General features: G+C 52.1%; 2 protein-coding genes across 2 annotated transcripts; one reads left to right on the top strand and one right to left on the bottom strand.

Annotated features, from left to right (window-relative positions):
- Window positions 1–18,519: 18,519 nt before the first annotated feature.
- Window positions 18,520–19,319, bottom strand: Fam229a (family with sequence similarity 229 member A). Its single transcript, XM_046418800.2, has 3 exons — window positions 19,177–19,319; window positions 18,949–19,095; window positions 18,520–18,777 (listed from the first exon to the last, which is right to left on the bottom strand). Exons 1-3 carry the CDS (start codon window positions 19,317–19,319, stop codon window positions 18,675–18,677), a joined length of 393 nt encoding a protein of 130 aa, XP_046274756.1. The 3' UTR covers window positions 18,520–18,674.
- A 616-nt stretch (window positions 19,320–19,935) lies between these two features.
- On the top strand, window positions 19,936–21,398 carry Tssk3 (testis specific serine kinase 3). The gene is made up of 2 exons (XM_046418801.2): window positions 19,936–20,080; window positions 20,737–21,398. Exons 1-2 carry the CDS (start codon window positions 19,936–19,938, stop codon window positions 21,396–21,398), a joined length of 807 nt encoding a protein of 268 aa, XP_046274757.1.
- The last annotated feature ends 534 nt before the right edge of the window (window positions 21,399–21,932 follow it).

Genomic DNA, 21,932 nt, shown 5'->3' with positions numbered 1-21,932 from the left:
GATGTGACTTAACGCGCGGTCACTCCAGTCAGAGACTTGTGAGGCTTGTCCATCAGTCTCTCGTCCCTCCTCTCAGTCCGTCAGCCAGGACAGAGAAATTCACCTCTCTCTGGCCCTCGACCTGAACCCACTACAAAGTTCCTGTGTGTGTGGTGGGGGTGGGGTGGAGGGATCTGTGATCTTAACGGGCATCTCCCCATGTGAGGCCGATGGGCCTGAGGCGCAGAGACGTTGAAGTAACCCGTCTGCCTTGAGTTTGGTGTCCCCCACTTTCTGCTCTGCTCCCCACCTCATACAGGCAACAGAACCCCAGTGAGGGGCTCAACAGACCTTAAACACTCCAGTTTGAAGGGAAGGGATGGGATGCCACCAAAGGTCCCTCAGCACCTTTGAGAGTCCTTTGGAGACAGCCCCTAAGGTTGCCCAGCCCAACCTCTGACCCTGCCTGAGAGTGGGGAGCCTGGAGGCAGGAGCAGGGTGGAGGTGGCTGGAGACCTTGGTTCTCTTCACTTCTCCTTCCCCAGAGTCCTGGCTAGCCCAGGATGTGTCTGTCTGGCCGCCTACCCTCAGTCCCCAGGAGGAAAGGGATGGGGGCTGGAGGAAGCAAAGTGGTGCTACAGCTCAGCCGGTCCCTCCCTCCCTCTTACTGGTAAGACCTCCTGGGAGGCCTGAGGCTGTGAGGTATGGAAACACCCCAGGGCCTGAGAAATTGGGAATTCCCCACAGATCTGGCTACAGAGGGGTGGGGAAAGCTGAGGTGGCTTCAACATTCTACATTCACTCCTGTATCCTCATCCCCACCCCAATTCTGAGATTGTAGAATACTCTCAGCTTCATTAACACTGCCCCTCATTTTACAGACCAGAACACTGAAGTTCAGAATGGGAAACTGACATGCTCAAGGGCACACAGTAGTGAAGGGTGAGAAAGGGTGTGGAAAGATCGAGACTGGAGGCTAAAAATCCTTGGAGGAATTTCCTGTTGAAATCTGGATCTCCCTGGTCAGAGTGGAGGCAAGAAGACCTAGTTTGGGGACAAAGCCCCATACCCCCACTGCAGCTCACTGACAGTACAGTGACTCCTGCACCCGCTACCACTCAGGGATGGACATCGTGACCTGCTCTCTGTCTTCACCACAATAGGGAACCCACAATGCTGCCAGGCGCTGCCCGCACCGGCTGGCAGGGCTTAGATGAAGGATGTGTGAGTCTTGGAGGGGTTGGGTGGGGTCAGAGGTTAAGATGGGATCCCAGGATTCCTAATCTCCAGGTGCTGCCTGGTAGAGGTGAGAGGCACATTTTTCAGAGGATTCCAGAAGCAGGAAGGAGCAACAGGGCTAAAAGATCTTGAGTGGCTAGAGAGCCTGGTCCATGGTGGAGGGGGGACTGCATCCCACCAGACAATCAGGAGGCTGGGGAGGAGGTGCCTGGGAGCCCAAGCCCGTAGAAAATCCAGGTCCCAGTAGAATCCAACTTCTTGAAGAGGGAGGAGACTTAGTATGCTTGGGGGTGGGTGTCCTACAGCAGCCCTATGGACTCCTCCCGTCCACACTGCCGCTCCTTCCTTCCCAGCTGCTGCCAACCCAGACAATGTGCCCATTGTTCTGTGTCTGGGGGAGCCTGTGTGCAACTGTGTGTGTCTGTTTTTCTCTGTGTGTGACTATGTATTACTCTGTGTCTGTGTTGAGACTTTGTGACTCTGTGTGTGTGTGTGTGTGTGTGTGTGTGTGAGAGAGAGAGAGAGAGAGAGAGAGAGAGAGAGAGACCAGGTGTGTATATTTGTGGTTGTACAAGTCTGCATCTTTCTTTGGCTCTGTGTATTCAAGGGGGAGGGAGAACTTTGGTGATACCTGGTGAGTCTCTGAGACTTTCTGGGTGTGTACCTCTTTCCTTGAGACTGTGTGTTGGTGACTGTGTCTGTGATTGGGTGTGTGACTATGAGTGTGAGTGTGGGGGTAGAAGAGTGACTGTGTGAGTGTTCCCAAAGGGCTTAGGTGTGCCTCACTGGGTCACTGAGGCTGTGGTGGGTCAAAACCTTTGAGAGGTGAGCCTTTGCCAGGATGGAGTGACAGCGAAAGGAGGAATACGAAGGACAGGATACCTGGGATGGAGGTGGAAGAGGAGCTACAGGGACCAGACACCCCACAGACACACATTCCCTATCTGTTCCAGTTCTCCGGTAAGGGCTCAGATCCTGGCCCCGCATATATACAGCCTCAGGAAGAGACATCAGAGTATGGGAGGTCCTGCTGGAGGCCCTAAAGGATGTGGCTTGGCAAAGCCCAATTCCCAGCCCCAGAGTCCCCATCCTCTCCTGGGGGCATCAGCTTGACCTGGAGACCTCAGTTCTGGCCCAGGTGGGCCTTCTCCTGATGTGACTGTTAGCCCATCCTTCCTCTTGGGCTTCAGTCTGCTCATCTGTACAGTGAGAGGGTGGGCCTCCTGATTCATAGTCACAAAGACTTCCCAGAGTCCCTCCTTCTGCTCAAGTGTAGAAAGGGTAAGTGGTGAGTCATGTGGGTCCTTGCCCTCAGGGATTTCCCATCTAGTAGGAAAGACAGGCAATGCCTTAAGGGGACAGAGGAGAGGCCCAAGGAGGGAGAACCTAGAGAGAAGCAATGCAGGAGCACTGAAGTCTGTGCAGGTGTGGGCGGAGGAAGGGCCAAGTCTGGGCCAAAGTTTGGAAGATGAGATCCTAGGATTCAGAGACTGGCTGGGTGCAGAAACAATGGGGACAGGGGAGTGATGCTGGGCCACCCGATTTTCTGTTTTAGGTGACCCATTGCCTGGGACAGGGCATCAGTGGGAAAAAGACTTGGTGGGGGAGTTGCTGAGTCTCAACTTGCTGAATTCAAAAGACCCAAGGAAAATTCAGGAGGACATCAGGAAGCAGCCTGAAGTCTTTAGGCTTAAGTACACACATCCAAACACATTTCCTGAGCTAAAAGCCAGTGCCCAAAGTCTGGTTGGTGTCCTTACAGAGACAACACCCAGAGGGGTTTTTGTTTGTTTGGGTTGTGGTACTGGGGACTGAACCCATGGCCTTATGCATGCTAGGCAAGCACTCTACCATTGAGCTACATCTCCAGCCCAGGCAGAGGTTTTAAATCAATACTGATCCCAGGAAATCTGGCCTCTGATCACTGCCAATAAGAGACACCTGTAGCCAAGAGCTGGATGAGGTCACCCAGGAAGTATCTATGCAGCGGGAGCTCTGCATGGGTGAGGCAGGCAGCAGGAAAGGACCTAGGAGGAGTCATAGATTGGAATAGGAAGAACCCTGGAGTAGAGAATCATGGGGATTCCCAAGCATTGGGGAGATTTATAGAAAGGCAGGAAAAATCAACAGTAATACTGGTCATGACTGTTAGCACTGGTGATGTGCTTGCTGTATGCACAGCCATGTACTGACAGCTCTCCATACATGACCTCAGGACCCAGTGAGATGTGCACCATCATGGTTCCCATTCACAGGAGGAAACCAAATCTTGATGAGACGGATGTGGATGTGAGCGAGATAAAAGGATAAAGCTGGGCCCAGTGGTGCATGTGATTTGGGAGGCTGTGGCAAGAGAACTTAAGTTCAAACTCAGCCTCAGCAACTTAACGAGGCCCTAAGCAACTCAGTGAGTTGAGTCTCTAATAAAATATAAGAAAGGTCTAGGATGCAGCTCAGTGGTTAAGCACCTCTGGTTCAATCCCTGGTACCAAAAAAAAAGAAAGAAAGAAAGATAAAAGGAGGAGGGCAGGACTGGAGAAAAGTGGTTTTTAGGAGCCCTAAGCATTCAGCTCGGCTGGAGGCAACTAGAGGTGCTTCAGGTTGAGAAGAGCAGTGGTGGTGGTGGGCAAGGCACAGGGCCAGGCCTCCAGGGCACAACTCCCAGAACCAGGGCTGCTCCCCATGGGCCCGGGCTCCCTTGACTCTGGCTTGGTTGTCCACAGCCCACCTGCTAATTATAGGCCTTGAACCCTGGTATGGTCCTTGGGCCTCCTCAAGGGTCCTTCACTGGGACACACTATCCAGTCACCAAATCACAAGGACAGGAATTCTGAAAAATCCCTTTCAGAATTTAAGGCCTCCCAGAACTTTGGTTTCTCTCTTTCCTCTTCCTTCCCCTGAAGAGGGAGAGAGATGTGTGTGGAGGGGAGGATGTTGGTGGGGGCTGCCTAAACCAGTGGTGCCAGTCACTACCCAAGAGAGCTGTCTCTGGGGTGCAGCTTTCCCATTAGCAAAAAGGCATGTGCTCCCAGCTCACCTGCTTACCTATCCAAGGCCTGATGAGGTAAACAGAAATTCAACCCAGTTTATCTGGGCCACAATGAGACTTTCCTGACTCACTCCTCACCTCTTCCTGACTTTTAGTTTCTTTTCAGATCATGGGTGTCTTTGAGAAAGGAATGGCCAAACCAGTAGAATGTGTATTGCTTACAACTTTCCAACCAAAATCCCCATCTTAGGGGAAGTCGCTTCAAAAAGGAAACTGAGCTGGGCACAGTGGCACCAGCCTGTAATCCCAGTGGTTTGGGAGGCTGAGATAGGAGGATCCTGAGTTCAAAGCCAGCCTCAGCAACAGCGAGGTGCTAAGCAACTCAGTGAGACCTTGTCTCTAAATAAAATACAAAAAAGGGCTGGGGATGTGGATTAGGGGTTGAGTGCCCCTGAGTTCAATCCTCAAAAAAAAAAAAAAAAAGGGGAAAGGAAACTGAAACTTCCCCCCAGTTCAGGCTCCAATCCCACTCCTTCCCCCATGAGCTCCAGCCTCATCCCCTCACTTTCCCATTCAGCCTCTTGCCCAGAGTAATTTGGACCACATTCTCCTACCTCCAGAGACCCTGGAAAAGCCCTTCCCCTTAAGCCTCGCTCTAACCACTCTGTATAGTGAGCACCCTGGGAGTCACTTGGGTCACTTCTGGTTGCTCCTTCACTGTGTGGTCTTAGGTCCTTTCCAAACCTCAATCCCCTCAACTATAAAATGACCACAGTACCAATTCTGTAGGATTATTGTGAGATAAAGGGGTTAACATGATCAAAGGAAGCCCTAAAACCCAGCCCTGAAGGCACAGGGTGCCCAGAGGCATTAAGTAATGTTACAGGGTGCCATTGTGGGAAATTCTGGGCCAGAGGACGATTGCCTTCCCTTCTCTTTCTTGTGTGACCCAGAGGGAGAAGGTGGGGACCTGGACAGCCTGAGACAGCCCTGCGGCTCTTCCAGCACCTTCTTTCTAGGCTAGGTGGTAGAGGGACTGATCAGGCTGTTCTAAGGTTGCTGAATTGTTTGGAGGGTGGGGTAGGATTTATTTGGCTTCAATTAATTCCTTAAATGCTAAAGAAATATGTCTCTTCCCCAGAACCCTGAAAAAAGACACTCTCCTTCTCCTCTTACAACCCCAAAGTATCCGGCTGGGCGTTCTTTGTGACTTTTCCCAGAGAGACATGCTTCAGTGCCTCCCCACAAGACACACTTCATCTGTGTCCCCTCCCAGCCCTTCTTAAATTCTCCTTTCCACCTTCTGTGAAGGGAGGCCTCACATTCCTGGTGATCCATTCCCAGTTTGCTCCTCAGACTGAAGATCAAGCTCCCAGTCCCATCCCCCTCATTTCTTCTTGTCCCACGGAACTACTAGCCTTTCAGTTCCTCAGAACTGGGCTTCCTTCAACTTCAAGGCCTTTGAACATGCCATTCTTTTAGTCTAGAAGCCATTTACTTGCCATTTACTCATATCAAACCACTCCTGAGACCATTTCTAGATTCCCTAAAGCACATTCCCTGCCTCTGGGTACAGGCCTCCCACTAGCACTTCCCACTGTGTTTCCCAAGCCAGGAATCAGGGTTGATCTACCACGCTGCCATCTCAGCTTGTTATTTGCCCCATCTCCACCTCCAGGAGCAATGCCCTAAGCAAGACCCTTCTTTCACCCAGGCTGAACTGTATCATTTTTCACTGGTCTCTCTGCCACTACTCCTGCCTCTCTAGCTGTTCTCCACTATCTCAGAGTCACTGTCCAATAGAAGGCTCTCAATAAATTTCTCTCTCTCTCTCTCTCCCCCCCCATCCCCCCAGTGCTGGTATCAAAACCAGAACCTCATGTGCTCTACCACTCAGCAACACTCTCTGCCAATATTTGTTGATAAATGGAGTAAATGAGTGAAGGAATGAATGAAGGGGATAAAGAAATGTGAAATCTAACATACTCCTCTTGGTTTTTGTCTGTTCCCTCCTGCTCTCAGGACCAAGCCTGCACCTTGCACTAAAGTCTTCACTACCCAGCCCTGTCACATAATCTGGGACCCCAGCCACTCACACCTCACTCTCCTTCCTGCTTTTTCTGCTTTGTGCAGGCAGAGTCCCCTCTACCTGATTATCCTCCTTCCCTACTGTGCAGCAGGGAAACAAGACAGGCTTGTTGCAGGCTAGAGATGATGTGGCCTGCAGGAAGGGCAATAGGGACAGCAGCCAATATTAGCAACGCTTGAGATCCCTGTTCCTGCTGCTCTCTGTGCTGGGCTTAAGAGTGTGCCCTTGGAATTCAAGGTGGAGATGCCTGGGAGACCCATGGAGATGGCAGACTAGCAGTTAATGTACAGGGAAGCCTATTTTTTTCAGAGGAGAGGCCCCTTCTTGAGGTAACATGCTTGAAGCCATGAGGACCCCATCAGGTCCCACTAGAGAAAAAACTTGGCTCAAGAAGACAGAACCAGGACTCTCCAATATTCATACTCTGGGAGGGGAGTCTGCAGGGAGATTTGGTAGTGGCCAATAAAGAGGGAACAAATAAGAAGCAGGGGTGTCTTCAAGGCTGAAGGAAGAAATGGTTTGCAAAGGAAATGAGTGATTTACCTTCTTAAATGGCACCAAAAGGTGGAGGAAGGTGGAGAGAGATAAGGAGATGTTCAGGGGCAGAAGGACAGGATGTGGGAAAGGAGGTTAGGATGAGGAGGAAGAAAGGCTGAAGATGGTACTAAGCGTCTGGCATGGGTGACTGGGTTGAGGAGTGAGGAACCCCACACAGGAAACCTAGACCAAGATCAGAGGGTTACATGTGGAAAGAGTGGTTTGTTTGGGTCAGGATGACTTAAGGTGCCTTTGGGATGTCATTTAGATCTCTGTATCTAGAGAGAAATTTGTGTTGGACAGAGAAAAAAAGATCTCTGCCTCCCCCCATGTGTATCTGAGAGAATCTATATGCTAATAACCGAAGTCTGGATCTCTAACCCGGATGTCTGTCTAGAACTCCAGCAGCTCTTGGAGGTCACCCTGGTGTCCCACAGGCACCCATAAGACACAGACAAACAGGCTCTGGTGGACACAGATAGGAGCAGACAGAGCTGGAGACAAGAAACCCAGGGAAGAGTCAACTGGACTGCTCCAAACAAAGGCAATGGTGGCATGATCTAGGTGAGGGCAGAGGGCAGGGGAGAAGTTCAGGGGAGCACAGGGACGGGGCTCCACTGAGGGAGGGGTATTGGGAGTCTGCTGTTCCCAAGAGCTGGTGCTCCTGGGAACAGCCCTAAGACTTCTTCCTCTAGCCATCAGCACCTCCCACCAGACCTTTCAGGGAGGCTCAGGTAGGACCACTGCCCAGACAGGACCTGAGACAGTGTTTAAGAGAAACCACAGGGACAGACAGCCTGAGGCCTTGAACCCGATGAAGAGGCAGAGACCACTCCTTGAGCCATGTCCCTCCCCTGCTTCAACCAGATCATGGTTCCTCGTTTCCTCCTGCATAGTGTTCAATCATCCCTTGTTCTGGCCTTTGAGTCACTGAAGCTCTGGTCCACTGCCTTAGTTCAGGCAGGGCTCACCTGGCTGCCAGTCCCATGGTTCCCTCAGTGGGACAAACACTTCAATCTACAAATCGCCAAGCCTTCCTCTGCACTGCCCTTCTTCCTGGGCATGCCCACCCAGTGCCTGCCCACCTGTCAAGACCAGCTCCAGGGATCTCCTAGAAGTCTTTGCTGACCCATCAGAGGACCCACTGTGCCCCAAACAAACTCTGTCACCCACACCTCAGACCTTTTAGTCAGCTAGTGTATGTCTCTGCCTTTGTGTGGCAGGGGGAGAGTCTGGGGAGCAGGAGCTGGTCTGGTTCATTCAATCTACTCTACTGGAGGTGGGATGCACTTAGTGTGAGGCAATGGAGGATGCCCCCCACTCCTGTGGGTTCAGTAAACTCCTGTATGTCCCCAGAAAGAACTCAGGTCATCCTCCTCCCAAAAAAGTGGAAAGTGCCCAAGAGAGACAGAAGGTGTTTTATTGGGGGCATGAAGGACAGGAACTCAGAGACTCCAGGAGGGAGAGGAAAGGTAGATATTCTTCATCCATAGAGAGGGGACAGTGGATCACGCAGTACTGCCAGTCCCAGGCCAGCTTTCTGCTCAACCTGTACAAGTCTGCTTTGGGATCATCATGTGAAAAGCCTGAAGCCTGTGTCCCCAAATCCCTGGAAAACAGGTATCTGTGATGCTACTATGGAAACCCGAGGGCACAGGAAGTATCGCACGAGTACATTAACTCCCTGAGCCCAAACTGGTCCAGTTGAGAACTAGCTGGCGTATTTGGACAAGTCACTCAATGGCTGTGAGCCCCAGTCTCCTCGTCTGAGGACAACACTTCACAGCATTGTGATTAGGCTTAAAGAAGAAAATGTATGCAGAGTTTTAGCATAGTACCTGGCAGAGAGGAACGTGCAATGAACAGTAGTTCTTATTACTATTTTATCAAGCGCTTGGGTGCTGGTCCCAGATCTGCCACTATTTTCCTCTCTGCCTATAAAGTGGGGTGTTGAAGGATTAAATGAGATTATGGATGTGACAGAGGATCCTAAGATGAGTGATTATCTTTGTCTTTTGAGGTTCACTTGCCTGGGGTTGCCAGGTTTTGTCACCCTCATTCTGTCAGGTTTTTATTGTGTTCTCTATCTAGGCAGGACCTGCTGCTACAGGCCTAGCCCATCTTACCCCTCTTCCATGAGGCCAAATGAGAGGACAAGGCCAAGGTTACCTCAGCAGGGACTGTGGTTAGCCAGGGTGAAGGACTTCCTTACAGGCCACAGGATGATGCCCTGGGAGGGAGCCAGAAATCATGGGACTGATGCCATTGAGGGAAAGATTGTTTTCAGGGAAATGACCAGGCCAGGCTGGGCTGGTTAGGCCAGAGTTGCCCAGTGGAGTGAATCAGCTCAGCAATAACCTCACCTTTAGGGACCCTGGAGGGGCCCTGTCTAAACCTGCCCGAGGGCATCCAAGATCATACAGACAACAGACAGGAACAAAGGCTCTGTAACATGAATTCTCCATGATAGTAGACAAGAGGTCAGCAACCAGATATGAGCTGCTTCCTCCACCCAAAATACTTTTCTTAGGGGCTGGAAATGGCTGGATCCTCATCCTTCAAGGTTAATTTAAGATGTACCTCCACAGAGAGGAACTCCTGACCAGCCCAGGCATTCCTTCAACATTTTTGAGTTCCACTATGTGTCAGGCACTATTCTGGATTTGTAAGCAAGACAGAGTCCCCACCCATCTCATATGAAGTAGCCACATGAGATGGCCCACTCCTAGTCTCCAACACAGCACACTGTTTAACTCTTCTTTATGGTTCACCTCCTTACCAAAGTGTAAGCTCTACAAGGGCAGGGGCCCCAACCATTTATTTCACCAATGTGAACCCAGTGATTAACACATTGTATAAACCAAGCACAAACTACAAAATAGGCCCTTGATAAATAAGCCCTTATTGAGTAAATAAATGGACACACAGATAAACAATTGTACTTAGAGGTGGGCACTGACTTTAGAGATGCATAGAAATGTGAAGAATGCAGACACACACAAGATGACTGCCTTGACAGCACCCTTCAAGCTGATTCCCAGATCCCCAGTCTTCCTTCCCATTGTTCATTCTGTTTGATCACTAGGCCTTGGGGTGGAGTCACTCTTGCTCTGAGGCTGATTGAGCTGGTACTCAGAAAACAACTTATCCTGGTCCCCAAAACTTCCTATGATGGGCACAGAACTGGCATTAGGTTTGGGACTCTACTTTTTTGAGTGTCTTCTGATGATTAGATATTTCAATGTCATATCTGTCAATCTTTTTAAAAATATGTGGTGGTTGCAAAAGGACAAGAAAGGATAACTCTGCAGGGACTCACATCCAGCCTGTGGGAACCCTCCCACGCACCTTGACACCTTCATATCCTCCAACCTCAAGGCTAAAGGTGGCTGGGCCCCATGTGATGCTTTGCCTTGCTCTTCCCCACATCCAGCTAAGCCCCGCCCACGACCCCATCCTCCACAAGGTCCCGCCCACAGACCACACCCTTCTGGCCCTGTACCTCACCAGTTCTCACGGACGCAGGGGAACTAGGTGTCTCTTCCTCTTGCCCAAGAACTGGTAGTTAATGTTCTGCCAACGGTGTTTCCACCTAGAGGGCGGGAACATAAGACAGGATAGGGACAATGCGGGTCTTGGCTCAGTCCTCCCGGCCCCGCCCCTTCCTGACGCCCTCAGGGCCCGCCCCCTCCCCTGGGCCCCTCCCCTCCCCTTAGCCTCGCCCCTCACTTACAACCCCGCCCTTCCCAACAGCCCCGCCCTTCCCCAACAGCCCCGCCCTTCCCCAACAGCCCCGCCCTTCCCCAACAGCCCCGCCCCTCCTAGTTGGTGGTCCATAACTTTGGGGATCCGCCCCTTCCTCAGTCCCCGCCCCCGTTCAGGCCTCGCCCCGCCCCTTCTCAGGGCCAGTTCCCGCGGGCGCTCACGTGAGGCGCGGGCGCGCGCCGTAGCAGCAAGGCCAGCGAGCCGACGGCACGTCCGCCAGACCCGTGGAGCCCGGCAGCAGCGTCAGGTTGCGCGCGGGCCAGCGCCAGGCAGCGCCCGGCAGACGATGGCGCTGCGGGCTCAGCCAGTAGTCGCCCAGGCTGCGGCGGGCGGCCGGCTCTGGCAAGGTGGGGCCCCGGCTGCCCCAGAAACACAGATCCTGGTCCAGGCGGTGCGGGGGCGTGGCCCGGGGCCGCCTGCGGGGGAGCCGGACAGTGTCACCCAGGGAGGGCACGACTGACCGGAGGAGGGAGCCAACTCGGATCGGAGGAGACGAGGCGTGGGTCGGAATCACTCCTGGTCGATTTAGAGGGACTGGAAGCGGGTTCAGAGATTCCTCCCCACCAAGATCCCCGGAACCTTTCCGGACTGGGCACCCCCTCCCTCCAACCCCCAACCGTGCTGCCAGGCCAGGACTCTATCCCGCCACTGCCCTCCCTTGGTTCCCCTCACCGGGACAGAAGAAAATCCACCACGAAGTGGGCAGTCTCGGTGAATAGCATGGTGTCCAACCCGCCTGCCCCGGTTTTGGCCTTTTTAATACCTTCCTGAGCATGGGGGGCGGGGAGGCTTGAAAGCCCATATTCCCCCAGGGCCGGCTGTTTTTAGCAAGAGGCGTCAGCTGTCAGGTGAAGTTGGGGGCCGAGCTGGTCTCTCCAGCGGGGCCTAGTCCGTGTTATGCCCTCTCCAGCAGCTTCAACAGAGGGGGTAGTCATCAGATCTTCAGGTTCCCTAGAGATGTGTACCCTTAGGCCAAAGACAAAAGCACAAGGACAGGCAGAGGGATCCAAAGGCAAGGAAGACCAGCTGTGTGTGTTGGAGAAACGATTTTCCACCGCCCCCCCCCAGGACCTTCAGCCTCTGTTCCTTAGTGGGATGTTGTGCTCATAGGGAACCCACACCTCAGAGGGCCCGGGTGGTAAGGATCTGCACAATTCCCAACACATCAGTCTTTAAAGAATAGAAAGGATCCTCACACCTACCCCCCAAAAGTTAAAAATCCTTGAGCTGGGCTCACTTTGGGGCTGAAGAAGAAACAGGCTCAGAGCTGGGTAGACAAAAACAAAAGTAAACTCTAGCTTCCTTGACTGTTCCTGCTCCTATAAAGGGTGAGACAATCTTTCTGTGCCCTTGTCTAGCTTAGAGCATGGGGTTCAGGGCTCAGGGCTTGGAGCCCAGGCTGGGCCCTGCTCCTGACGCCCTGGGGATCCAGAGGAACTCACTGGCCCAGTTCCCTTTCCCACACTGCCAGTTTGGGCTATTTCCCCCCTAGTGACTCACACTGGCTGCCTGGGAGAGTGGGCAGCTGTTTTGAGCCCCCAGAGCCCAGCACAGGCCCTGGCTTGCCCCCTCCAATTGTGCAGCCATATTTGGGGAACTAATCTCTTTTCCCTCCTTGGGGAATCTCCCTCCTCCAATCCCTTTCTTTTTCCCCATCTTCAACCTCTCCCTCCCTGATGGCTCCTTCCCATCAGCAAGCAAACAGGTTCTAGTCTTTCCTATCTTTGAAAAAACAGAAAGCCCTCCTTCAACCACACCCTTCTCCAGCCCCCACTTCACAGCCAACATTCTTCAAAGAGTTGTGTGCACAAGTTATTTCCACTTCCTCCTCCCACCCCTGCAATCTGGCTTCCTCCCCCAGCATTGGACAGGACAGCTCTTCAAGGTCACTACTGACCTCTTGGTTGCATAAATCCAAAGGATGCTTGCAAGTCTTTATCTGACTTGACCTCTTAGCAGTGGCTGACTTCAACACAGTCAAAAATACTCCCTCTTATTGAGATACTGCTGGGCCCTGGTTTTCAGGACACCGTACACTTTTGATTTTCTCAGGACACTGTGCACTCTTGATTTTCTCACTATCTCACCAGCTGCTGCTGCTCCATGGCAAGTTTCTCATCCTCTGCTCACCACCTAATCACAGTTGTTCCTGGGCCCTCTACAACCTGTGTCTGGAGTCCTATTCCTTCCCACTTGTTCTGCATTCAGCCTAGGTCAGACACTTCTGTTCTTCAGCCCACCCTTCTCCTGGAGCCCTCCAATGGATGTCCCGCCTCATAGCAAACATGTCCCACATCTGCTTTCCATTCCACATCCCCAGCTTGGCCATTTTCCATTTGTCTGAATCTAAAATCTGAGCTTGGTTCTAGATTGACTGTCTTGTTTCTTCCTTTTCTTATTGAAGAAGTTATGAAATCTTGTCCTCTCCAGGACATATCTAAAACCCCATTGCTAGCCAGGTGTAGTGGTGCATGCTTGTATCCCAACTACTCAAGAGGCTGAGGCAGGAGGATTGCAAGCTCAAGGCCAGCTTCGGCAACTTAGCAGGACACTGTCTCAAATTTTATAAAAGGGGCTGGGGACATATCTTAGAGGCAGAATGCTCCTCAATTCAATTTCCAGTGACACATAAACCCACCCACAAAGAAAGAAAAAATGAAACAAAACCCCATTGTTTCCATTTTCACTATCCACACCTGGCCCAGTGAAGGTCCCTTTACCTTATACCTGGGGACTACAACAGCCCCCCTTTTCTCTGCTGCATCCTACACCCCCATATGATCTGTCCCCACAGGGCAGTCAGGGTTGCCCTTCCAAACATGAATATGACCATCCCCCTGCATAACACCAAGTTCACAGACATCACTTGCCAATCTCAGTGCCAGGACATTTCCCACCTCCATACCTTTGCCTGGGTAACTGCTTCTCACCCTTCAGTCCAAGTTTCAGTTCCTTATGAGAGCCATTCCCACCATTGGGCCAGTTCAGGTAGCTCCTAACCAGGACCTAGCCTCACCCCTGTGGACTAATCAAGCAGTCATTCACCAGCTGGTCTAAGCTGCAGACTGCTGAGCCCTCCCATCATAGACCTGGGAATGTCAAGATGCATAAAACACAGTCCCAGCCCTTCGTGAGTCCATAGGGGCATGAAACTGGGATCATCGACACTGGGACAAGCAGTTACTATGGGAGGAGATGGATGGCTGTGAGGAGCCTTCTCTGAGAAGTAACAATGGGTGAACCTGAAGGGAAAGTGGGGTTTTGAGGGAAGTTATTGCAGGCAGAAGGTACATGTGCTTAAAAGTGGGAAGAGATTTTTGTGAGGAGCTGAGTGTGTCCATTGTGGCCTGACAAAAGACATGAAGTCATTAATGAGATTTAAATAGAAATGATATAGCTGGGATTGTGGTTTTTTATTCATTTGTTTTTGTTTTGGGTACAGTGGATTGAACTCACTGAGCCACACCCCCAACCTTTTTATTTTTTATTTTGAGTCTGGGTCTCATTAAGTTGCTTAGGACCTTGCTTAGTTATTGACGCTGGCTTTGAACTTGTGATCCTCCTGTCTTGGCCTCCAGAGTTGCTGGGATTACAGGTGTGCACCATCATGCCCTTCCTGAGATTGTGGTCTTTATAAACTAATTCTGCACTGGAGGAATAAACAAGGAAGGAAGTAGGGGGATTGGTTGGGGGATGCTGGAGGAATCCAGATGGCTAGAGATGGGGGCCTCCCTCATGATGTTGGCAGTGAAAATGGGGCAGAATGAACTATTGTTGCCTGGGCTGGGGGGTGGGGAAAAGGGAGGGAATGAGAAAGTCTCTGGTCCTTGTACCTGAAAGGTGGGTGGGGAGAGGACAGTAGGAACTGGGACACCCATCTCCCTGTGTCCATCCAAGGTTCCACCTGGCATGGGGTTGCCCATGGGTGATGTTTGTCACCCATCCTTTTCCCCTATAAAGCAGACGCAGATGGAAGCTCAAGAGAGAGAAGGCTGGGGCTGGGGATGTGGCTCAAGCAATAACACGCTCACCTGGCATGCACAAGGCACTGGGTTCAATCCTCAGCACCACATAAAAATAAAATAAAGATGTTGTGTCCACTGAAAACTGAAAAATATTTAAAAATTCTCTCTCTTCTCTCTCTCTTAAAAGAGAGAGAAGAGAGAGAGAGAGAGAGAGAGAGAGAGAGAGAGAGAGAGAGAGAGAGAGAGAGCTGCCTAGTTCATTGGCACACAGCTGTAATCCCAGCAGCTTGGGAAGCTGAGGCAGGAGGATTGGGAGTTCAAAGCCAGCCTCAGCAACTTAGCAAGACTCTGTCTCTAAATAAAATATAAAAAGGGCTGGGGATGTGGCTCAATGATTAAATGTCCCTGGGTTCAATTCTTGGTACCAATGTGGGTGGGGGAAGGAAGAGATGTAGAAGTCTGCTGATAAGACATAGTACAAGACAGCTGGGAGCAGAAAGAGGAAGTTGGGTCAGAACCCGGATATGATGGGGTTTCAGGGAAAGTGGCATCTGGGGTTTCCTGAGAGCCTGGAAATTCCACTATCTTTGGTTCTAACACAATACCCCAAATCCTGAGATTTTCAAACCTAGCCCAGTCCTTGGGGTCCCTCTAGAAACCACAACCCCTGACAGGTCCCAAGATGATAAACTAATGTCTGCATGCCCTTCCTGTGGACTAGTCCCCACACCTGATACCTGCGTGGCCCAGGACAATTCTCATCATAAACCTGTGGAGGCTCATTTATCTCCATTGCACCTATGAGACTTCAAGGGGTTAAGGAACTTGCTCAAATTCACACAGCTAGGATGAGGCTGGGAGAGGATTTGAACTGAGGTTTGACTGACATCAGAGTCTGTGCTTTTAACTCTGTGCTATATTAAGCCTGTCGACCCTTGGTTGATTGGCTCAGCATGGGGAGGAGGCTTTGTGGGGGATTTGCTTGTGGTTGGGGTGGCTGCCCCCCTCTCATATCAAGCGATAGGAAAGGGTAGTGCTGACGTCAATTGTTACCATGACGATACAGCAACCCTTTTCCTGCCGTTTCTATGGTAACCTGGGGGGTCCATCTGTAGTTCGCCCCCTCCTTCTAAAAGGGGGTTCCTTAGGGAGGGGCCAGCTAATAAGGTGTCTGAGAGAGAAGTCAGGAAAGGAAGTGATTTGAACATATCCCTTCCCCGAGTCCCTCCTCATTGCTCAGACCCAGAGAAAAAGGCTGGGACCCAGAGGTCCTGCACTGGGGTCCAGGAAAAGCTTTACCCCTGAGGGTGAAGAAAGCAGCTCTGCCCTTCCCACCTGGGGAATCTTCTGCAAATGCCCCCCAACCCCACCCCATTCTTAGACTCCATAGCAGAACTGCAGGGAAGTTGGCAAGAGGGTTTTCCCAACCCCCTGCAGGGCTGGCTACCCAGCCCCTGGAGACATTGTCCTTGGCTCTCTGTCTCTCTGTTGCCCCTGGAAGTCAAGGTTGGAACAGCAGCAGTTGTGGCCTGCTCATGTGCTGCCTGGGACTGTACAAGCATGACCTATGGAAGTTTTGCAGCAGGGGTCATTAACCCCATTTTCCAGATTTGGAAATGGAGGCTAAGAGAGGCTTAGAAGTCTAAGTTCATACAGTCAGTAAGTGGCAGAGGCAGGACTCGAATTCAGGACTAGAGTTTAGGCCAGAGACATTTCCAGTGCAAAAGAGAAAGAACAGAACAAGATGGACATGGAGAAGATAAATGAGAGAATGAAGTGACCTTGGTTGGAGCCTGTTATACTCCCTGTCACCTACAAATCAAAGTTCAAACTCCTCAGCCTGGTATTAGGAGGACTCCTAACTCAGCTTCACTAACCCATCCCTGGATTCCCTGCATGAGGCATGAACTCTCAGCACATAGCATGGCCCAAGTAGGTGTTGGTGAACACTGAACTGAATTTCTTGAACTTGACCCTCTCTCCTTCCTGCTTCTAGGCCTTTGCCCACAATGTTTTCTCCACCTGGAATACCCCTTTCCCCTTGCTCATGAATATATTAGAGCTAACTAGCCCCCCAAGATCTGGACCACTGGCAAGGTCAATCAGTGTCTGGAATCTTGACATCCCTCACAAACCAAGCTCGTGGAAGGTAGCAGTAGTAAATGTTTTGCTTTTTTTTTTTTTTTTTTTTTTTTTTGGTATTGGGGATTGAACCTAGGGGCTCTCTGCTACTGAGTTACATCCCTAGACTTTTTATTTATTTATTTTGGTACCAGGGATTGAACCCAGGGGTGCTTAACCACTAAGCCACATCCCTAGGCCTTTCTTTTTTTAAACTTTTTTTTTTTTTTAAGAGAGAGAGAGAGAGAGAATTTTAATATTTATTTTTTAGTTTTCGGCGGATACAACATCTTTGTATGTGGTGCTGAGGATCGAACCCGGGCCACACGCATGCCAGGAGCGCGCTACCACTTGAGCCACATCCCCAGCCCCTTTTTTAAACTTTTTTTTTTTTTAATATTTATTTATTTTTAGTTTTCGGCCGACACAACATTTTTGTTTGTATGTGGTGCTGAGGATTGAACCCGGGCCGCACGCATGCCAGGCGAGCGCGCTACCGCTTGAGCCACATCCCCAGCCCTTTTTTAAACTTTTTGAGACAGGGTTTCCATATGTTGCTTAGGGTCTCACTACTGGCCTCAAACTTGTGATCCTCCTGCCTCAGCCTCCGAGTCACTGGGATTACAGGCACCCGCCACCATGCTTGGCTTAATTTTTGAGACGGTGTCTCACTAGGTTGCTTAGGCTGGCCCTTCAACTTTAAGTCCTTTGCCTCAATCTCCTGAATTGTTGGGATTACAAGCATGTGCCACTACACCTGGCTGTGTTTTTCAAGGAAAAGAGAATTGAGAAGAGGGGTTGAAAGAAGTAAGGAAGGAGGACTAAGGCTGTAGCAGAGTGCTTGCCTAGCATGTGTGAGGCACTGCTGGGTTTGATCCTTAGCCACATAAAAATAGACATTCTGTCCATCTATTACTACAATTTTTTTTTTAAGAAGTAAGGAAGATGAGAAAACAAAAAGGAAGCATGGAAAGGATTCACCTTTGGGGCATGGCAGTTTGGAAGGGCCTGGGAGAGCATTTTGCATGGAAACCAAGAAGGGTGTCCCCTTCAGGTGAAGTGGGATCTGAAGTGCTCTTGGGAGAGGCTTGGACTTCTAGGGGAGGCCTATTGAGTCAATTGTGCTTAGATCTCTGGGGACAGGAGACTAACCTGATCTTTGGGTTACATTCCCCCCCCCCCAAATAAAAATAATAAGGTTCATTAAAGCAAAATTGGAAAGCAGAAAATACTTGTTCAGCTTTGGGCAGCCTTCGAGTCATGGGCTCCTCCTACGGATGGATTTAAAGGCATTTAGCCTGAGGACACTGAGGAGTGTGCCAGCATCACTCAATTCCTTCACCTGTAAAATAAGGAAGAAATCAGTTTTCCAAACCATCTCTTTCCCAGGCTCTCTGTGATCCCGCCAGTCCTAGGAGAATCTTACTCAAAATGAACTGGTTCAGACCCTAACCCCTCTAATAGAGCCAGAGGTGCCCGTGATCACAAAGTGGCAGACAGCAAAACCTAATTCCAGTTTGGGAGAATGACATGAGCCTGGTGTGGCCAGTCTTTTTTCTAAGTTCCGTTTGCCCACCTGTCCCTCCCTGGATTCAGTAGGTCGCCATCGTCCAGCGTAGTAATCTGAATTTCACTGGTGACCCAAGGACAGAGATAGAAAGATGGACGATGACAGGACCCTGGGGAACATGACCAACAAGAAATGGAGGGAGAAGGGTGGCGTCGGGCCAGAAAAAGGCAGACGTGGAAGGGCGGGCCCCTAGGGTCAGATCCGCGGGAGGAGGCAAGCAGCCCATCAGACGGACAGACATACACGGCCAGCCCGGAATGGAAAGAACAGTTTATGCTGTGCTTTATTAAAATGTGCATCATTCTTTTATTTTAAAATGTGCATCATTGTCTCGTGCTCGGCGCGTGCGACCTCAGCGTGGTGGCCCGCGGCTGGCCTCGTCCCGCCCGGCTCCCGCGGAGCCCCCTTGCGCAGGCGCACTCAGGTGGCGCGGGCCCGGGGGCTCCCGCCCATGGCCAGGTAGACGTCGATGGGCACGTGTAGCAGCGTCAGACAGTGGCAGCCGGGGCAGCGTCGAAGCGGCCTGGGGAAAGCGGCGCGAGACCAGGGGCGCTGAGGCCCGGCCTACACTTTTGGGGCACCCCCGGGCTCCTGTGGGGTTGGGGCGTGGATGCAGGGCCCGGGGGATGGGCAATGCGGCGGAGGGCGGAGCCCGGAGGAGGGGCCGCGGGGCGGGGCGCGGTGCCGGTCTCACCTGACCGGGTTGTGCTCCGTAGCTACTGGCTCCGGGCTGTCCTGGGACTCGGGGGCGGCAGCAAGGCCAGGGGAGTCTCCGGCCTCAATGGGGAATCTCCGACCCTGGGGCGGCTCCTGGGCACTCATGTCCAGGCCCCGGGGCGCTCTGCGCGGGGAGTGGTGGTCAGGCCGCTCTCCAGCCGCCGTGCGCCCCCTGCCCGCGCCCGCCCCGCTGGCCGTTGCTCACCTGCCGGAGGCCGAGACCGAGGCCGGTCCCAGGCTGGAAGCAGCTGCCGGAGCCCTGGCCGCGGGAGGACGCTCCGGTCCAGGGGGAGCCGGGCAGGTGTCTGCGGTGCGCCCGAGGCCGGGCGTCGAGGGGGAGGGCTGCATTGTGACCCGGGTCGTGGCGTGCTGACCTCACAGAGCCTGTTCCTCCCGCCGGAGAACCCCCTGTCGCCCCGGGCCGCCCAGCACTTAGCTCGGGCCCCAGCCGGGAACTATAAGAGCATGGTGTTTGGAGAACGGGTCGCGCAGAACCCCCGGCGGCCGGGTGGGGGCGCAGGCGACAAGGGCTACCTACGGACAGGCAGCCTCCACGAGGAGGAGCTGGGCATCCCAGGCCCATGCAGACGCCCCGGGCGCCCTCCGCGACCAGGCTGCCACTCACTGACTGGCATGCGGGCAAGGCGGTGGCGGCGACTTAACTGATGTTGGGTTTGGTGGTGGTGGTGGTGGTGGTGAGGGCAGGTAGGGCCATTGCCCATTTTGGCCAAGGGTCACACAGCATTTACATCACAATTGGTCCGTAGTTTAAAAATGTCTCACCCTCTCCCTCCCCACCACCCGCGGCTGTGTCCAGACGGAGAATGTTCTAGCGCTGGGGGCGGCTGTGGATGAAGTCCTTGGGGGGAAAAGGAGCAGGCCAAGGGCGATGGTGGAGTAGAGCTGCCTCGCGGAGGCAGCATAAGCTGAGAGGGTGACAGGAAGGAAGGAGGCGCTAGACAGCATGGAGGACTTTCTGCTCTCCAATGGGTACCAGCTGGGCAAGACCATTGGGGAAGGGACCTACTCAAAAGTCAAAGAAGCATTTTCCAAAAAACACCAAAGAAAAGTGGCAATTAAAATTATAGACAAGATGGGAGGGCCAGAAGGTGAGCTGGGGCCCCTTTGGAGCAAGGGAGGGCTGGCTGAGGTGGGTGGGTACTTCCTCCAGTCACTGAAATCTCCCTCCTTCCTTTTAGTCGGAACCGAGGAGGATTATGGCCCTGGGGTAGGTCAGTGGGGGACAGTGATGCTGGGATTCCAAGAACATCACACCTCAAATCCAAGATAAAATTGGCACAAAGTGAAGAGTCCTGGGGCTTTTCCTATTCCAGGAGGGGAACAGAGACTGTGAGACGCCACAGCCAGGGCTAACAGAGGGCAGGAGCTGGTTCCAAGGCAGGTGGAGGCTGGAAAAAGGAAGACTGGGCTTCTGGAAAGAACTGTGGGTCAGAAGGTAGGGGTAGGAGGAGGTGGTTCTCCACCCTGTGGGCAAATCAGGTCTCCTGAGATTCAGTGGCTTCCTCTAAAGTCCCCAAAGCAGCTTAATATCTGTGGTCTCACAGTAGTCCCTGAGTTTGGCAGAGAGTAGTTCCTCTGAATAATGTATTAAAAAGATAATAAGTGAATATACTTTGCAATGTTTAAGCCACTAGACATATCTAAAACTATTTAACCCAGGAATAAGACCCAGTCATGGTGGGTAGAGTCAGGAGTAAGGAGTTAGGCCCTTCTGATCTTGATGTACATCTCTCTGTTTCCTCAGAGTTTATCCAGAGATTCCTGCCTCGGGAGCTCCAGATTGTCCGAACCCTGGACCACAAAAACATCATCCGGGTGTATGAGATGCTGGAGTCTGCAGATGGGAAAATCTACCTGGTGATGGAACTGGCTGAGGGAGGGGATGTCTTTGACTGCGTGCTGAATGGGGGACCACTGCCTGAGAGCCAGGCCAAGGCCCTCTTCCGCCAGATGGTCGAGGCCATCCGCTACTGCCATGGCTGTGGCGTGGCCCACCGGGACCTCAAATGTGAGAACGCCTTGTTGCAGGGCTTCAACCTCAAGCTGACCGACTTTGGCTTTGCCAAGGTATTACCCAAGTCACGCCGGGAGCTGAGCCAGACCTTCTGCGGCAGTACAGCCTATGCCGCCCCTGAGGTGCTGCAGGGTATTCCCCACGACAGCAAGAAGGGTGACATCTGGAGCATGGGCGTGGTCCTCTATGTCATGCTCTGTGCCAGCCTACCTTTTGATGACACAGACATCCCCAAGATGCTGTGGCAGCAGCAGAAGGGGGTGTCCTTCCCCACTCATCTGGGCATCTCGACCGAATGCCAGGACCTGCTCAAGTGGCTCCTGGAACCAGACATGATCCTCCGGCCTTCAATCGAAGAAGTTAGTTGGCACCCATGGCTAGCAAGCACTTGATAAAAGCAATGGCAAGTCCTCCCCAATAAAGTAGGGGGAGAAAGCAAATCCAAAACCTGCTTCTAAAATGGTGATATATATTTTACACTTTGTTTAGTTATACTAAAGCTTACCTACACCCTCCCTAGACGACTCTTTCCCTCACAAGGGCCATGGAACCAAGGGCCTCATTCCCTTTTGTTATGGCTGACAAGTGATTTTCATACAGGTGTTTAACCAAAGTTAATTAAATTAGACCCCAGAATCATCCACACACAGGGGGAGGAGAGGAGAGGAAAACAAAAATGACAAGAGTGATTGGAACCACTGTTGCTGCAACTTCCTTTACAAATAAAAGCAGAAGCGTTGGGAATGCAGAAATGGCCTCCTGGCTCCTTGTCTTGGTGAGAAGCCAGTCGGGGCCCCATCCCTTCTTCATCCCAGAGACCAAGCTAAGTCTGACATGGGGTCAAGGGACTGATTTCCTTAGGACCCAGACCAAACCCCCAATGCCTCTGTCTCAGCTCCAAGCAGGAAGCCACTCTGCAGTGTGTG

Source organism: Marmota monax, unplaced genomic scaffold (assembly GCF_021218885.2).
Source record: "Marmota monax isolate L192 unplaced genomic scaffold, Marmota_monax_Labrador192_F-V1.1 WCK01_AAM20220418_F8-fsc00008, whole genome shotgun sequence".
In the NCBI taxonomy this organism is placed as follows: domain Eukaryota; kingdom Metazoa; phylum Chordata; class Mammalia; order Rodentia; family Sciuridae; genus Marmota; species Marmota monax.
This window is presented reverse-complemented; position numbering and strand designations above follow the sequence as displayed.